At 35.3% G+C, this 14,287-nt stretch overlaps 1 protein-coding gene across 3 annotated transcripts in view; it reads right to left on the bottom strand.

The window, feature by feature from the left end:
* The window catches only part of CCDC186 (coiled-coil domain containing 186), a 40,257-nt gene that overhangs the window by 11,654 nt on the left and 14,316 nt on the right, over positions 1 to 14,287 (bottom strand). The window contains exons 3-10 of one of the 3 annotated variants that reach the window (XM_012803566.2): positions 13,150 to 13,276; positions 6,192 to 6,320; positions 4,026 to 4,238; positions 2,734 to 2,853; positions 2,420 to 2,524; positions 1,870 to 1,968; positions 1,614 to 1,700; positions 576 to 718 (exon numbers count right to left, since the gene is read on the bottom strand). In XM_012803566.2, coding sequence (XP_012659020.1) covers positions 576 to 718; positions 1,614 to 1,700; positions 1,870 to 1,968; positions 2,420 to 2,524; positions 2,734 to 2,853; positions 4,026 to 4,238; positions 6,192 to 6,320; positions 13,150 to 13,276 — 1,023 coding nt within the window. Of the gene's footprint in view, positions 1 to 575; positions 719 to 1,613; positions 1,701 to 1,869; positions 1,969 to 2,419; positions 2,525 to 2,733; positions 2,854 to 4,025; positions 4,239 to 6,191; positions 6,321 to 13,149; positions 13,277 to 14,287 lie in introns of those variants that run through there. The other 2 variants (XM_023511743.1, XM_023511744.1) reach the window with 2 other exon arrangements.

Raw genomic sequence — 14,287 nt, 5'->3', positions numbered from 1 at the left:
AAAAAAAAAAAAAAAAAAATTTCAGTAGGGTTGGCAACCATGAATTTATAGCAGTATCAATCTGGATGATAGGGAAGATTTCTTTAGCAACAGTAAGCAGCTTAGGTAAGGTGTGGAAAAGAAGATATTTGAATTCAACCTAAATCCAGGCTAATGGAATCAGGTAATGTCACAAGTAAAGTTGAGTTAAGTGGTTTCAAAAAAGCCAAGGCATATTACCTCCTCCCGACCTAACTATACATATGCAAGGATCTAGATCTAGATTTACTTTTTCGATGGAAGAGAAAGAATTATATACAACTAACAAAATTTGAAAGCTAAGCAATGAATCACAAAACGAAATAAATCATTTGTCTTATAAATGGCTACTGCAAATCCTTAAAAAATATAAACTTTGATTTTTAGAAGCCATGATGGGAACCCAAAAAAGTTCAAATGAAGAGAAAAATTTTAATTTCTTTAGATAGTAAAATTGTAAAAATTGTTATCATTTAATGCAATAATTGCTTTTAAAAATAGAGATAGAATTAAAATGCCTATTTATTAAACACAAACAAAAGTTGCTCATTTTATACCTTTGAAGCTGCTCTTGTATTTGATCTACAATTTTCACTTTGTCCAGTAAATTCTGAATTTCAGCTTTCTGGCGATTAATAATTTCCTTATATTTTGATAGTTCTTCTTCTGTTCTTAATCGTTCATCTTCCAGACATTTCGTCTATCAAAAATGATCATAACCAAGTTAAACTACAAACAATATTTTCTTGCTCCTTATGAACTATTTCACATAGTGGTTCCGTGTTAATAATATAAGCTGACTTCTAGAACAGTATTAGGTAACGTGAAGAAAATACAATGGGAAGTTAACAGCCCTGGGTTGTAGTCTCAGATTTCTTAAAAGTTTAGTCATGGAAGTTTTAGCATGTCATTTTATTTTTATTGAACCTCTATTTCTTCACCTGAAAAAGAATATGCTTTCCCCACCTACCTCAAAGAACTGGCCAAGAACAAATAGGAAGGTACCCCCAAAAAACACTTTGAAAATTAGTAAGTGATCTTAAATTCAAGGTGGTTACTTAAAAGCCTGTTACTCATTCTGAATAACCGAATGATACATAGTGACAGCATGGATCACCTTCATATTTAAGTTAAAAGAGATAACTATTCTTACAATAAAGACTATCTATACTGGAAAAAATTTAATAGATAAATAGAAATTAAAATTGTATCCATCTGAGACCATTAAATAAACCCAAGAGAAATAAAAAGTCTTTCTATTATTTTCTGACACTCACAGTTCTAAGGTCCAACTATCTCTCTAACTGATTTGCTGTCTTTAGATCAGAGGCCAAGAATAAGTTATAGATACAGCAAATGTGCTGTCAGATAGGAATGTTTGGCAAGCACTTCAAAGGGACTAATGTAAAAGACATTTTCATTTCAACAAAAAAGCTGATGATACTTCTAAGGAATTGCTATTCTATTCCTGAGTTCTTTAATTTTGGAAAATTTTTACGTAAATTTCCTTTCTCTGCCACTTTAAAAATCAGAAATGAATCCAAAATTAAAGATATTTACCCTTCCCCCAGAGTCACAACTAAAGATTTAATTACCTTTGTTCTGAGTGTTCGTAGCTCATCCATACCCTCCTTAAACGTCCTCTTCAGATCTTCTAGTTCTTTTATTTTGGCATGATGCATCTTTTAAAAAGTTTAAAAGAAACCACAAATCATAATGTACTAAACAAGATCTAAAAGTTATTGCCTATGCCTTCCAAAAGGCCTTAAAAGTAGATGGCAGTAAGTACTCATTATTTCTCTTTCTGTATTTATTATACAACTAGGATCTACAAAGAACAAAAGTACTCACCTCTAGCTGGTCAGATTTTTCTTGCATTTGTTTTTCAAGTTCTCCTTTTGTGACTCTAAGTTTCGCATCAAGCTCGTGTGATTTAATTTCTTCTGACTCCTAGTGAAAAGGAAATGAAAAAAAAAAACATGAAAATTTTTTAAAGTTTTATACTCTGAAAAGTAAATAAAGCTTTGCAATTAAGTTTACTAACTGTGAAATATACTACTGCATCTAAAGCTGAAGATTTCATTGAAAGATTTTAAATGTCTATTCCGCATGAATAAGAGTAACACACTTAATATATATTAAGATAATACAGAGCAGTTTTTTTAAAGTTACACATATCTCTGTACTCTTCTAACATTTTCTAGGGTTTTTATGAGGTTGGGAATTTCTCTAATAAGATCCCATTTAAGTTGCAGGCAATTTAAAATAAGAAATAACCTATATTTTTTTAACTGCTCTATCCAATCCATTCTATAATTCAAATACTGGAAATATAGAAATTTAATGAAACAAAGAACTGATACTTAGTATAATTTGACACAAATCTATTTGAAAAGTATACCTGATATGTTTTTATCATATCCTGACAGTTTTTTCGTATCTGATCTGCTTCTTCCTTTGCTTGTGTTAATTTTGTTGTTGTTTCTTTCAGCTTATCTCTGGTTTCCTGCATGGACAAAAAAGAGACACAGCTGGCCACAAGGATGTGCGTGGTTAGAAGTACTCAGTGAGCAGGAAGTTCTCTTCCTAGCACTGCCACTGAGGGGCCAGACACTAGTCTAGCAATGTTTTTTTCAGACAAAAAATTGAAATGGTCTGCCATTAAGTAAAGTTAAATTTGATAGTTTCAGGAAATTACTAGAAGTTGTCACTCACCTTGTGTGAATCTATTTCAGCTTTTAATTTGTTTTGTGCCCATTTTACTTTAATGATGTGAGAGTTGATATCTTCCTTTAATTTGTCTATTTCTCTGATGAGTCTGGTTGTTTCACCTTCCTAAAATAATATCACTTGGTTATATTTTTTCATTTAAACAATTAACAAATTAGTTACGTGTCTTTTATACTCCCTCAAAGTAATCAGTGCAATAACATTGTTAATTCAAGAGCTGGCACACTATGGCCATAAAACTGACCTAAAGTTCAAATGATAAGAGGGCAGTGAAATGCTAAACCCAATCAACAGACATGAAGATGATTAACTTTCAAATCTTAAACAACTGGATGTATTGTCAACACAGGTATACCTTTATGACTTTTTTTTCCTTATTTGAGACAAAGTCTCACTTTGTCACCTTCGTTAGAATGCAATGGTGTCACAGTTCACAGCAACCTCCAAATCTTGGGCTCAAGCAATTCTCTTGCCTCAGCCTCCTGAGTAGCGGGGACTACAAGAGCCTGCCACAATGCCAGGCTATTTTTAAGAGATAGGATCTCGCTCTTGCTCAGGCTGGTCTTGAACTTGTGACCTCAGGCAATCCGCCCACCTCGGCCTCCCAGAGTGCTAGGATTACAGGTGTGAGCTATACCTTTATCACTCTTCTTTGGCTGGCATTAAAGTCAAATATGAACAACTATGGTTCTGTCAGAATTCCTCAGAACAATGACAGTATTTCTGAACTAAAAGTTAATGAATTAAAAATAATATCACTGAGAAATAATAGTGAACTAGAAATCTAACTATGTCAAGAGGCTGCTAGTTAACAGCAAAAGTTCTCAACAGCCAGCTCAGCATTGAAGGACATGTTGTTCCCCGAGAAAAATATAAATTTTGGTCTATAGAGAGAGTTACATTAAGACTATTATCAAATGGTACCCGAGGCTCTAAAACTATTCACATTTGACACTACCGTGTGCATATTTTACTAAAATACAGTATAATCTTCCTTTGAGGTACAAACTGTTTTATTCAACATAGAGATTTTAAAAGTTTTAGAGAAGATAATGAAAAGGTTATCTACTAAACAACATGTGCCAATACTTTATCTTTTCCCCAGCAAACCTTTCTTTTTCAGACAAGTAATAAAATACTAGAATTATTAAACATTCATGCTCTTAGAAGGTAAATAAAAATTGAGTATTTAGCCATGCTAAGTTATGATTATTTGATTAAATAAGGAAAAGCAAAGAGAACAAATTTCATATAAGCTCCAATGGCACAAGTTATACCTTTGTTTCATACAGCTGGTGTAACCGTCCTTTCTCTTGAGAAAGCTGCTTAATTTTGTTAGTGTTTTTCTCAAATTCCTTATTTGCATCTCTAAGTTTTCTCTCAAGTATCTCTTTTTCCTTTCGAAGGTCTAAAGATTCCTTCTCACCTCTTACATACTTCATTACCATTGCTTCTTTTTCCTGGCGTGCCTCTTCACATTTCTTGTTAGCCTTTAAAAAACAAACACATCTGCCATAGATAACAAATATTTTTCCAAGTAGAAATATATCAAAATAAATATTTTCCTCTAATATTACCAATACATTTTTTGGGTTTTTTTTGCAAAACATTCCCATGAATGAAACTTTTAAACCTCAATCCGTTATTTACTATTTCCATCATCTGTATTCTTCGTTACTAGAGAAGGGTACATGGAAATGAGTAGCATGTTGCCCATTTGTTAAAAATAAATAGATGTCCACATAAGACACAGCTTCAGGAAACTGGCATCGGTGATTACCTTCAAGAAAGGGGTGAAATCATTGGAAAAGGACTTTTTAATTGTTAGAATTTTTTTTTTAAAGACACCTTGTCACCTTGGGTAAATTGCTGGGGCATCACTGTAGCTCACAGAAACCTTAAATTCTTGGGTTCAAACAATCCACTTGCCTCAGCCTCCCGAGTACCTGGGACCCCCACAATGCTGGCTAGTTTTTCTAATCTCAGTAGAGACAGGGGCTCACTTTGCTCAGGCTGGTCTCAAACTTTTTTTTTTTTTTTGGAGACAGAGTCTTACTTTGTCACTCTCAGTAGAGTGCTGTAGCACCATAGCTCACAGCAATCTCCAATTCTTGGGCTCAAGCAATTATCTGGCCTCAGCCTCCTGAGTAGCTGGGACTACAGGTACCCACTGCAATGCTCAGCTATTTTTAGGGATGGGATCTCACTCTGGCTCAAGCTGGTCTCAAACTTGTGAGCTCAGGCAATCCACCCACCTCCGCCTCCCAGAGTGCTAGGATTACAGGCAGGAGCCACTGCGCCTGGCCCTGGTCTCTAACTCTTGAAACTGTTTGAACTATTATCATGCACATCTACCTATTATTTTGTTTTTATTTTTATCAGTTTGTTTTAAAAAATCTTACTAGGTAACTCTAATGATCAGCTATGTTTTCATTAAAACCAGAAACTTAAGATTATTTCCCTTGAATTACTACAAAAGGATTAAGGCCTGATAGAGTTTTAAACAATGTTTCTAATACAAAGGGTGAGTATACTGTACAGAATCGCCCAAATAAAGGTTGAGGACAACCTGTTTATTTACTGCCAGCATGTCACTCATGGTAGTAGCTTCAGGGCAAGAAGGATGGGATTTAGAGGGTTAAGCAGTGAGTTAACCCTCTCTGATTCAATTCACTATGAGGACTAATTGTTAGTTGTGCAAAATTCTGTGGGTAAAGGAATAAAAATGAGAAAAGACCTAAACCTTAAAGAGTTCAGGCAAGTAATGTAGAAAATGACTACTTAAAATGACCTCTTCTGAGAATCATACACCAACTCAAAAAGATTACCAAGGTATGTTAAACAGGAAAGAAAAGGTTTTAAAAAAGTTATACAATAAAATTCCAATCAAGTGGGGGAAGTATATGAATATGTACAAAAAGCACATGTGACTTGTATATGCAGATGTAGGCTATATAACCAAAACATCAATAATTAGCTGTGGAACAAAGTATGGGATATAGAGGGATTAGAGGCAGGAGAAGAGGAAGTATTTTCATTTTTTATCTCATATACTTTAATTTTTCAAAATAATTACCATATATTTATGTATCACCTTATCATTTTTCGAAAGGCTGCTTTTACATAAATAAAATGACCTTTTTTTTTATTATTGGGGATTCATTGAGGGTACCAGAAACCAGGTTACGCTGATTACATGTTAGGTAAAGTCCCTCATATAACTGTGTCTTGCCCAAGAAACCAGGTTACACTGATTACATATGTTAGGTGAAGTCCCTCATATAACTGTGTCTTGCCCCTATAAGGTGCGTCACACACCGAGACAAAATGACCTATTCTTAGTACAACACTGATGTCCAAAACAGTCTAACATGCTTGGTTTCTTATCACAAACAAGAGTCACCAGAGTATCAAGTTACTAAAGAGAATGATATGAAAAATACCTGTTCCATCCGTTGGGCCATCTCTTTGTGTAACTGCTGAATTGCATTTTTTGCTGCAAGGTCTTGAACTACTAGTTTATCTTTGGAAACTTTAACTTCCATGTTAAGTTCCTCTATTCTTGATTCTAACTGTAAAAAAAATTATTTCCATATTATTTTTATAACTATACCAAGCAGATCACCAATATCTCAAAAAAAAAAAAATAAAGAGCACAATGAATATACTGCAACCATAGAAATCACTAACTATTAGCAATGTTTCTGTATCTCATTGGAATTAATTTAGTGTAAATCTGAAGAGATTCTGATGAGACAGGGAGTACGCGGTAAGCCCTGGCCTAGAGTATGCTCTGAGAAATAACTAAGGCAAATATAGCAGTCCCCCCTCACACAGTTTTGCTTTCCATGATTTCTGTTACCTGTGGTCAACCGGGATCCAAAAATATTAAATGGAAAATGCCAGAAATGAACAACTCCTAAGTTTTAAGCTGCATGCCATTTTCTGAGCAGCATGATGAAAGCTCATGCTGTCCTGCTAGCCTTGCGCCCAGGCTGTCAGTCATCTGGTTTTTTGTTTGTTTGTTTTGAGACAGAGTCTCCAGCTTTTGCCCTGGTAGAGTGCCATGGCATCACAGCTCACAGCAACCTCAAACTCTCAGGCCTAAGCGATTCTCTTGCCTCAGCCTCCTAAGTACCTGGGACTACAGGCACCTGCCACAACACCCAGCTATTTTTTGTTGTTGTTGCAGTTGTCACTGTTGTTCTAGCTGGCCTGGGCTGGGTTCGAACCCCCCAGCCTAGGTGTATGAGGCCAGCGCCCTACCCGCTGAGCTATGGGCACTGCCCTCAATCATAACCTTTGTCCCGCATATGCACGACCTATATACCCCCTGCCAGTTAGTCACCAGAGTATCAAGTTAATAACACTAACGATGTGAAAAATACCTAGTCTCTCTCTTGAGCCATCTCTGTATGTATTGCTGAATTACATTTTTTGCTGCAAGGGCTTGAGCAAGCAGTTTATCTCTGGAAGCTTTAACTTCTTAAGTTCTTCATAGTAGCCACCTCAGTTATCAGAAAAACTGTCAAGGTATTACAGGGCTTGTATTCAAGCAACCTATACTTTTTTACTTAATGGCCCTAAAGTGTTTCATTTAAGTGAAACAGGGAAAGTTCTCAACAAAGAAAGACAAGTACTCTGAGTTTGCTACATCCATAGTAAGAACTTATTTTCTAACTGTGAAATTAAGAAGGAAAAAGAAATTTGGCTCGAACTGGAAAAGTTATGGCGTTAGTATGTGATAAGTGACTAGTGAAGATGGGTTCAATATTATCTGCAGTTTTAGGTATCTACTGGGAGTCTTAGAACATACCCCCTTGGATAGAGGGAAGTTAATGTATAGTGAAAACATCATGAAAAAACTTAGGTATTTTATTAGAAAATATTCACTTTAAGCAAAAAAAGAAAGCACTGAAGGAGGAATAAGGGAACCAAACAACACGAGATCTCTCTATATATGAAAAGGTAAAATGGTGGACATAAATCCAACTGTCTTAATGTTAAATGAAAGTGGACCAAACAATCCTACCAAAAGGCAGAAAGTGAGACTGAAATGAAAAATAAGATTTGTCACTAATCATCAGGGAAATGCAAATTAAAACCACAATGAGATATGCCTACTACCTTCCCCCAGTTAGAATTGTTTTTAATTTAAAAGCCCCAAATCAACAGATGCTGGTATGAACACAGAAGAGGAAGGAATGCACTTACACATTGTTGGTGGGTCTGCAAATTAGTAACCCCCGCAGAAAACAGTATGGAGATGCCTCAAAGAACTAAAATACCTACCATTTGACCATTTGAATAGCAGTCCCGCTATTAGGTATCTACACAAAGGAAAAAAATGACTACATCAAAAAGACACCTGCACTTGATTGTTAACTGCAGCACAACTGCAAAGATGCGGAATCAACACAAGTGCCCATCAATTAATGAGTGGAATGGTAAGATGTGGTATATGTATACCATGTATACTACTCAGCCATAAAAATGATCAATTAATACCTTCTGCAATAATCTGGATGAACTAAAGACTATTCTCCTAAGTAAAGTATCTCAAGAATGAAAAAACAAACACTACATGTACTCAACTCATTACTAAATTAGAACTAACCCATGAGCACATATATACACAGAGAGAAGTAAAAGTCATCAGGGGAGGGAGAGGAGAGAGGCAAAAACCTATCTAATGGATACAGTGAACATTATTTGGGTGATGGGCACACCAACAGCTGAGACTCAAGACCTGCAATTCATGAACCTAAAACATTTGTACCCCCCTTAATTGTTTTTTGGGAAACAAAAGAATTTAACTTAAAAGTTAGTGCTCACCAAAAGTTAATTAGTGCCTATTTCATATTCTAGAAAAATAAAATATCAGAGTCTTATAGAGATCTCTTATTTATATACATAGTATTTCAAAAATCAATGAGATACTCAAAAGATTAAATAGGAACATTCTTTATTTGTGGAAAACAGGATAAATCTAAAATTGTCCAAAAATATATATATTTAAAAGATTCAACTGTATGCTGTCTACAGGAGGTACTTTAGGTTCAAAGATACAAATACATTGAAAGTAAAAAGATGGCCAAAGATATGGCACGCAGAGAGCAGGAGTGGCTGGCCTAGTATCACGCAAAACAGATTGACATAAAAAACGTTACAAGAGATAAAGAGTATTTCATAATGATAAAAGGGATCCATCCACCAGAAAAATGTGACAGTTATACATATAGTATACAGGCACCTAACAACATAGCACCAAAATACTGAGACAAAACCCAACAGAAATGAAGGGGGAAAGAGACAAGCCAACAACAGCTGGAGACCTCGATATCCTACTTTCAATAATGGATAGAATGAGAGGATTAACAAGGAAATCGGGGACTTTAACAACACTATAAAACAACGGAATCTAATCTATATATAGAACACACTATACTGGGCAATAACAGTGTATACACATTCTCATCAAGTGATGTGAAATATTCTCCAGGATAAAACATTTGCTAGGTTATAAACAAACCTCAATAAATTTAGAAGACTGAAATCATACAAAGTGGGTCACTGCTACAGTTTTGAGACAGAGTATGTTATGGTTTATTATTTCACTTCTAGGAAACATAGTTGACAGTGTCCTTTCAGATTCACCTGTACAAGTTTCAACTCGCTCAGCTTACTGGTGCTAGGAGGGCTTCATTTGTTTCCATCCACATGGATTTTGTATTTGATTGCTGTGTATCTCAAAACTTTCCTAATGACCCATGTATGTTCTCCAACCACAAGTTGAAATGAGAACTCAGTAAAGAATGAAATTTGAGAAATACATGTATTTGTAAAAATTAAACACACTCCCTAATATCTGATGGAAGAAATAACATGAGAAATTAGAAAGTACTAAGTAATGAATAAAGATGAACATGTAATATACCAGAACTTAGGGGATACATCTAAAGCAACGCTTGGAGGGAAATTTATAACTAAAAACACCTATGTTAAAAAAGAAGAAATGATATCGAATCAATAACCTAAACTTCTACCTTAGGACACCAGGAAAAGAACAGAAGGAAAAATAAAAAAGTGTGGAAATTAATGAACTAGAGAACAGAAAAACAGACAACAAAACCAAAAAACTGGTTCTTTGAAAAAAATAAATAAAATTGACAAATATTTAGCGAGACCAGCGGTTTTCAACCTGTGGGTTGTAAACCTTTTTTAACAATGAAAATACACTGCAGCATTAGGAAGGTTGAGAACCACTGAGCTAGACTGAGGACAAAAAAAAAAAGCCTTGGCTCAAAATTACTAGAATTGCAGGGAAAGAAAGACATTACTACTGACTTTACAAGAATTAAAAATAATTATGAATGAATACTATGAACCTAGATGAAATAGAAAATTCCCAGAAAGATGTAAACTATCAAACTCTCACAAGAAGAAATAGAAGTTCTGAATAGATTTATGACAAGTAGAGACTGATTTAATAATTAAAAAACAATAGAAACTGCCCACAAAAAGTTCAGGCCCAGATGGACACACAGGTTAAATTCTACCAAACATTGAAAAATTAATATCAATTCTTCACAAATCTTTGCCCCTCAAATAAAGAGAACACTTCCCAATTTGTTCTCTTCACTCCTGGGTATACCCCCATAGAAACGAAAGCGTACATAAACCTAAAAACGTGTATGTGAATTTTCACAAAGACATGATTCTAATAGGCAAATGGTGACAACAACCTAATGTCTATCAACCGATGAAGGGATAAACAAAATGTTGTATATGTATATAATGGATTAATCATTAAAAAGAATGAAGTACTGAGATATGTTACAATTTATATGAAACCTTAAACACATGCTAAGTCAAAGAAGATACAAAAGGCTACTTCTTATATGATTTTATTCCTATGAAATGTTCAGAATAGGCAAATTATAGAGTCAGAAAATAAACTGGTTGTTCCCTAGGGCAGAGCAGGGAGGGTCAAGTTGGAAGGAAAAGAAATGTGACCCCTGGCTGGGCGCAGTAGCTCACACCTGTAATCTCAGCACTTGGGAGGCCGAGGCAGGTGGACTGCCTGAGTCCACAGGTTCAAGACCAGCCTGAGCCAGAGCGAGACATCGCTTCTAAAAATAGCCAGGCATTGTGGCGGGCATCTGTAGTCTCAGCTACTTGGGAGGGTGAGGCAAGAGAATTGCGTGAGCCCAAGAGTTGGAGGTTGCTGTGAACTGTGATGCGTGATGCTATGGCACTCTGCCAAGTGCAACAAAGTGAGACTCTGTCTTGGGGGTGGGGGTTGGGGGAAGAAATGTGACCACTAATGGGTAGAGAGTTTCTTTCGGGGTGATAAAATGTCTAAAATTGTGGCAATGGTTGTACAATTAAAAGCCATTAAAATGTATGCCTGAAATAACTGAACTGTATGGCATGTGAATTATATCTCAGTAAAGCTATTAAAAAAAAAAAAGATTGGAGTGGTGCCTGTGGCTCAAAGGGTACCAGCCCCATATACCAGAGGTGGTGGTTCAAACCTGGCTCTGGCCAAAAACTGAAGGAAAAAAAAAAAAAAAGATGAACACTAAAAAAAAGAAAAAAAAAAACCCAACACTGTCCAAAAGAGATATAAGCCATGTGTAATTTTAAAGTTTCTAAAACTCATATTTTAAAGAGCAGAAAGAAAACAGGTAATAGTTTATTAAACCAAATATATTCAAAATATTACCATTTCGATATATAATTAACATGAAAAAATGAGGAGTTCTACTCTTCCTTGGGTATTAAGTCTTCCAAATTAAGCATGTCCTTTCCATTCCATCACCTCTCAGTTTAGACTAGCCACCTCTGAAGTGCTCAGCATGGCAACCACCAGCCACCTATATGTATGTGATTGCCATATTGCAGATCTAGAGATAAAATTAAGAAAGAAAATCCTGCTGTACTTGTTTTCTATTTAGAAGTACCAAGTTCTCTAAATGCTAGCAAAAGAAGGTGAACCCAATTTTCTCTTTCTAAGGAGCACAACCACTAAAAAACTTGTGAGAAGTTTACTGGCTCTATCCTATCTGTTCAGTGTGAAGGGGTCATGAGGAGTAACTTCATTATCAAAATACAGACTCAATCTATCATTAAGGATCCCTCACACTTTAACATTCTAAATTTGGTTTACTTGTGGTGGCCCTAAGACACATAAAATACAGGATTAAATACATACAGTTTTACAAATATAGTCACCTTTGAATTATGTAAAGGTGCATTAAGTATACCAAGTCATAAGTGACACCTGATTTAATTTTTTATGTTATTACCAATTGTTTACTGTTATTTTCATTGCCTCGTTTTATGAAAAATAAGACAAGGAAATACTTTTTAATTTTTTTATTTCAAATTAATATGAGGGTACAAACAATTAGGTTACAATGTTTGCATTTTTTAGGTAAAGTCCCTGTTGTAGCTGTGTCCCACACCCAAATGTGGCATATACCCTTTCATGGTGCCAGTTAGGTGGGAGCAATGGAAAATACTTCTAAGTTTATCCTTCTAATCCTGTCCACAGAAGAAAAGCAGCTCAGAAAAGATCGCTGTCAAAGAGCAACTCAGCTTTGCTGTTAAAATATTCACTTTGCTGATCCATGCATCAGACTGGTTCATTAAAAAGAAAAGGAGAGAAGAATAGGCTTGGAAAGCTAGTTAGCCACACATAATCCAAACGTAAACCATTGAGAGCCACTGCTCACAGTGTATTTACAAAAATACTGAGAACAGAATCATACTAAACCATAAGCCAGATACATAAACTTTTATGTATCTATTGTTTCTTGTCTATTGGTAAAAACAGTCTAAGCTGACTGTCAAATCAAACTGCCTTTTTGATTATTTTGAGCAAAAACTTATATATAGCAGTCAGGCATATCATAAAATTATAAATTTACATAAAAGGAAATAAGAATTGCTTTAAATACTATGCAATTCTCTGCATTTAAAATACGGTTAATTAGTTGGGCACAGTTGCTCATGTCTGTAATCCTAGCACTCTGGGAGGCTGAGGTGAGTGGATTACTTGGGTTTAGAAGCTAGAGACTAGCCTAAGCAAGAACAAGATCCTATCTGTACTAAAAAATAGAAAAACTAGCCAGGCGTTGTGGTAGGTACCTGTAGTACCAGCTACTAGGGAGGCAGGAGAATAGCTTGAGTCCAGGTGTTTGAGATTGCTGTGAGCTAGGCTCACGCCATTGCACTCTAGCTCATGCAACAGAGCAAGACTCTGCCTCAAAAAGAAAAAAAAAAAAGGAAAACAAAATGATTTCTATTACAGAGCTTCAATTTATACACAATTTTTCAGGAACGTATTTATTTTATAAATTGAAGGATGATCTTTAAAGATTTTTGTCCTTTTACCTGTTTAATTGTGCTCATATGTTGCTTCTCTGTTTCTGTTCTTTTTTTTAGTTCTTCTCTTAAATTGTCTTTTTCTGAACAAATGTCTAAGATGAGATCCTGATGCTTCTTATTTTCTTTAATTAACCTAAATACAAAAAGGGCAGTATAAGTAAAACATAATTAAAAATGAAGATAAAATGACAGGTGGGATAGAATCTGTTTATAGATTAGGGGTAGAAACCTATGATTATAATAAACTAGAATTCCTAGGTAATCCTTTTATAATGAAACCTGATACTCTGTAAAATAACTGCTGGTCAATGACACTATTATCTTTTTCCTAGAAATGCGCATATTTCAAGTGAAATATAATCATACCCTTCTAAAGTTATGCCTTTGGGCATTTCAATTATAAACCCTATCCCTTGGCATTGGAACCTTTCAGGTAAGTGGTTCTCATCCAAGGGTAATGTTGCCCCATCAGGCATTTGTCTGGAGATATACCTAGATGTAACACCAGGGGTAGGGGTTGCTACTGGCATCTAGCGGTGGAGGCCAGGGATGCTGCGGAACACCCTGCAAAGCACAACACAGCCCCAACAGTGGCAAAGAGTAATCTGTCCAAAATGGCTTTCTAATAGTTATTATGTGTAGTCTATGTAAACTAACAAGAGTTTAAGCAGCAATTCTGAGCCTCCTAGGAAAAGAGAAATTACACAAACTGCATGCAAAGTACTCAGAAATATAAGGTACCTTAGAAGGTTCACAGCTAATATTATAGGATTATTAATAGCAATAGTTAGCTAATATTTCTTGCACACTTACTATTGGCTAAGGTTAGCCTTCTTTTTCAAAAGCACATTGTTTAATATTGAAAATAAATCTATGAAATTATCACTTCTGTTTTTTACTACTTAAAAATAAGTAAATAAATAAAACTAGCCTACAATTTGTTCCAGACTATACAGGGAGGAAATGGTTGAATTTTGTTTTGGATGCAGGTCTAATTCCAAAGCCCAGGCCTCTCTACCTTCTACTTTGAAGATCACTTATTCACTCAACCAATGCTTGCAGCAAGTACCTATCATCTGTGGGGACTGTGTCAGCAAACAGTACCTGCCCTCATGGAGCTTACATTCTAATAGAGAAAATGAAA

The sequence above is a fragment of the Otolemur garnettii genome, unplaced genomic scaffold (assembly GCF_000181295.1).
Source record: "Otolemur garnettii isolate 467f Iridium unplaced genomic scaffold, OtoGar3 scaffold00021, whole genome shotgun sequence".
Classification (NCBI taxonomy): domain Eukaryota; kingdom Metazoa; phylum Chordata; class Mammalia; order Primates; family Galagidae; genus Otolemur; species Otolemur garnettii.
The sequence above is the reverse complement of the archived record's forward strand: the minus strand, read 5'-3'. Positions and strand labels throughout refer to the sequence as shown.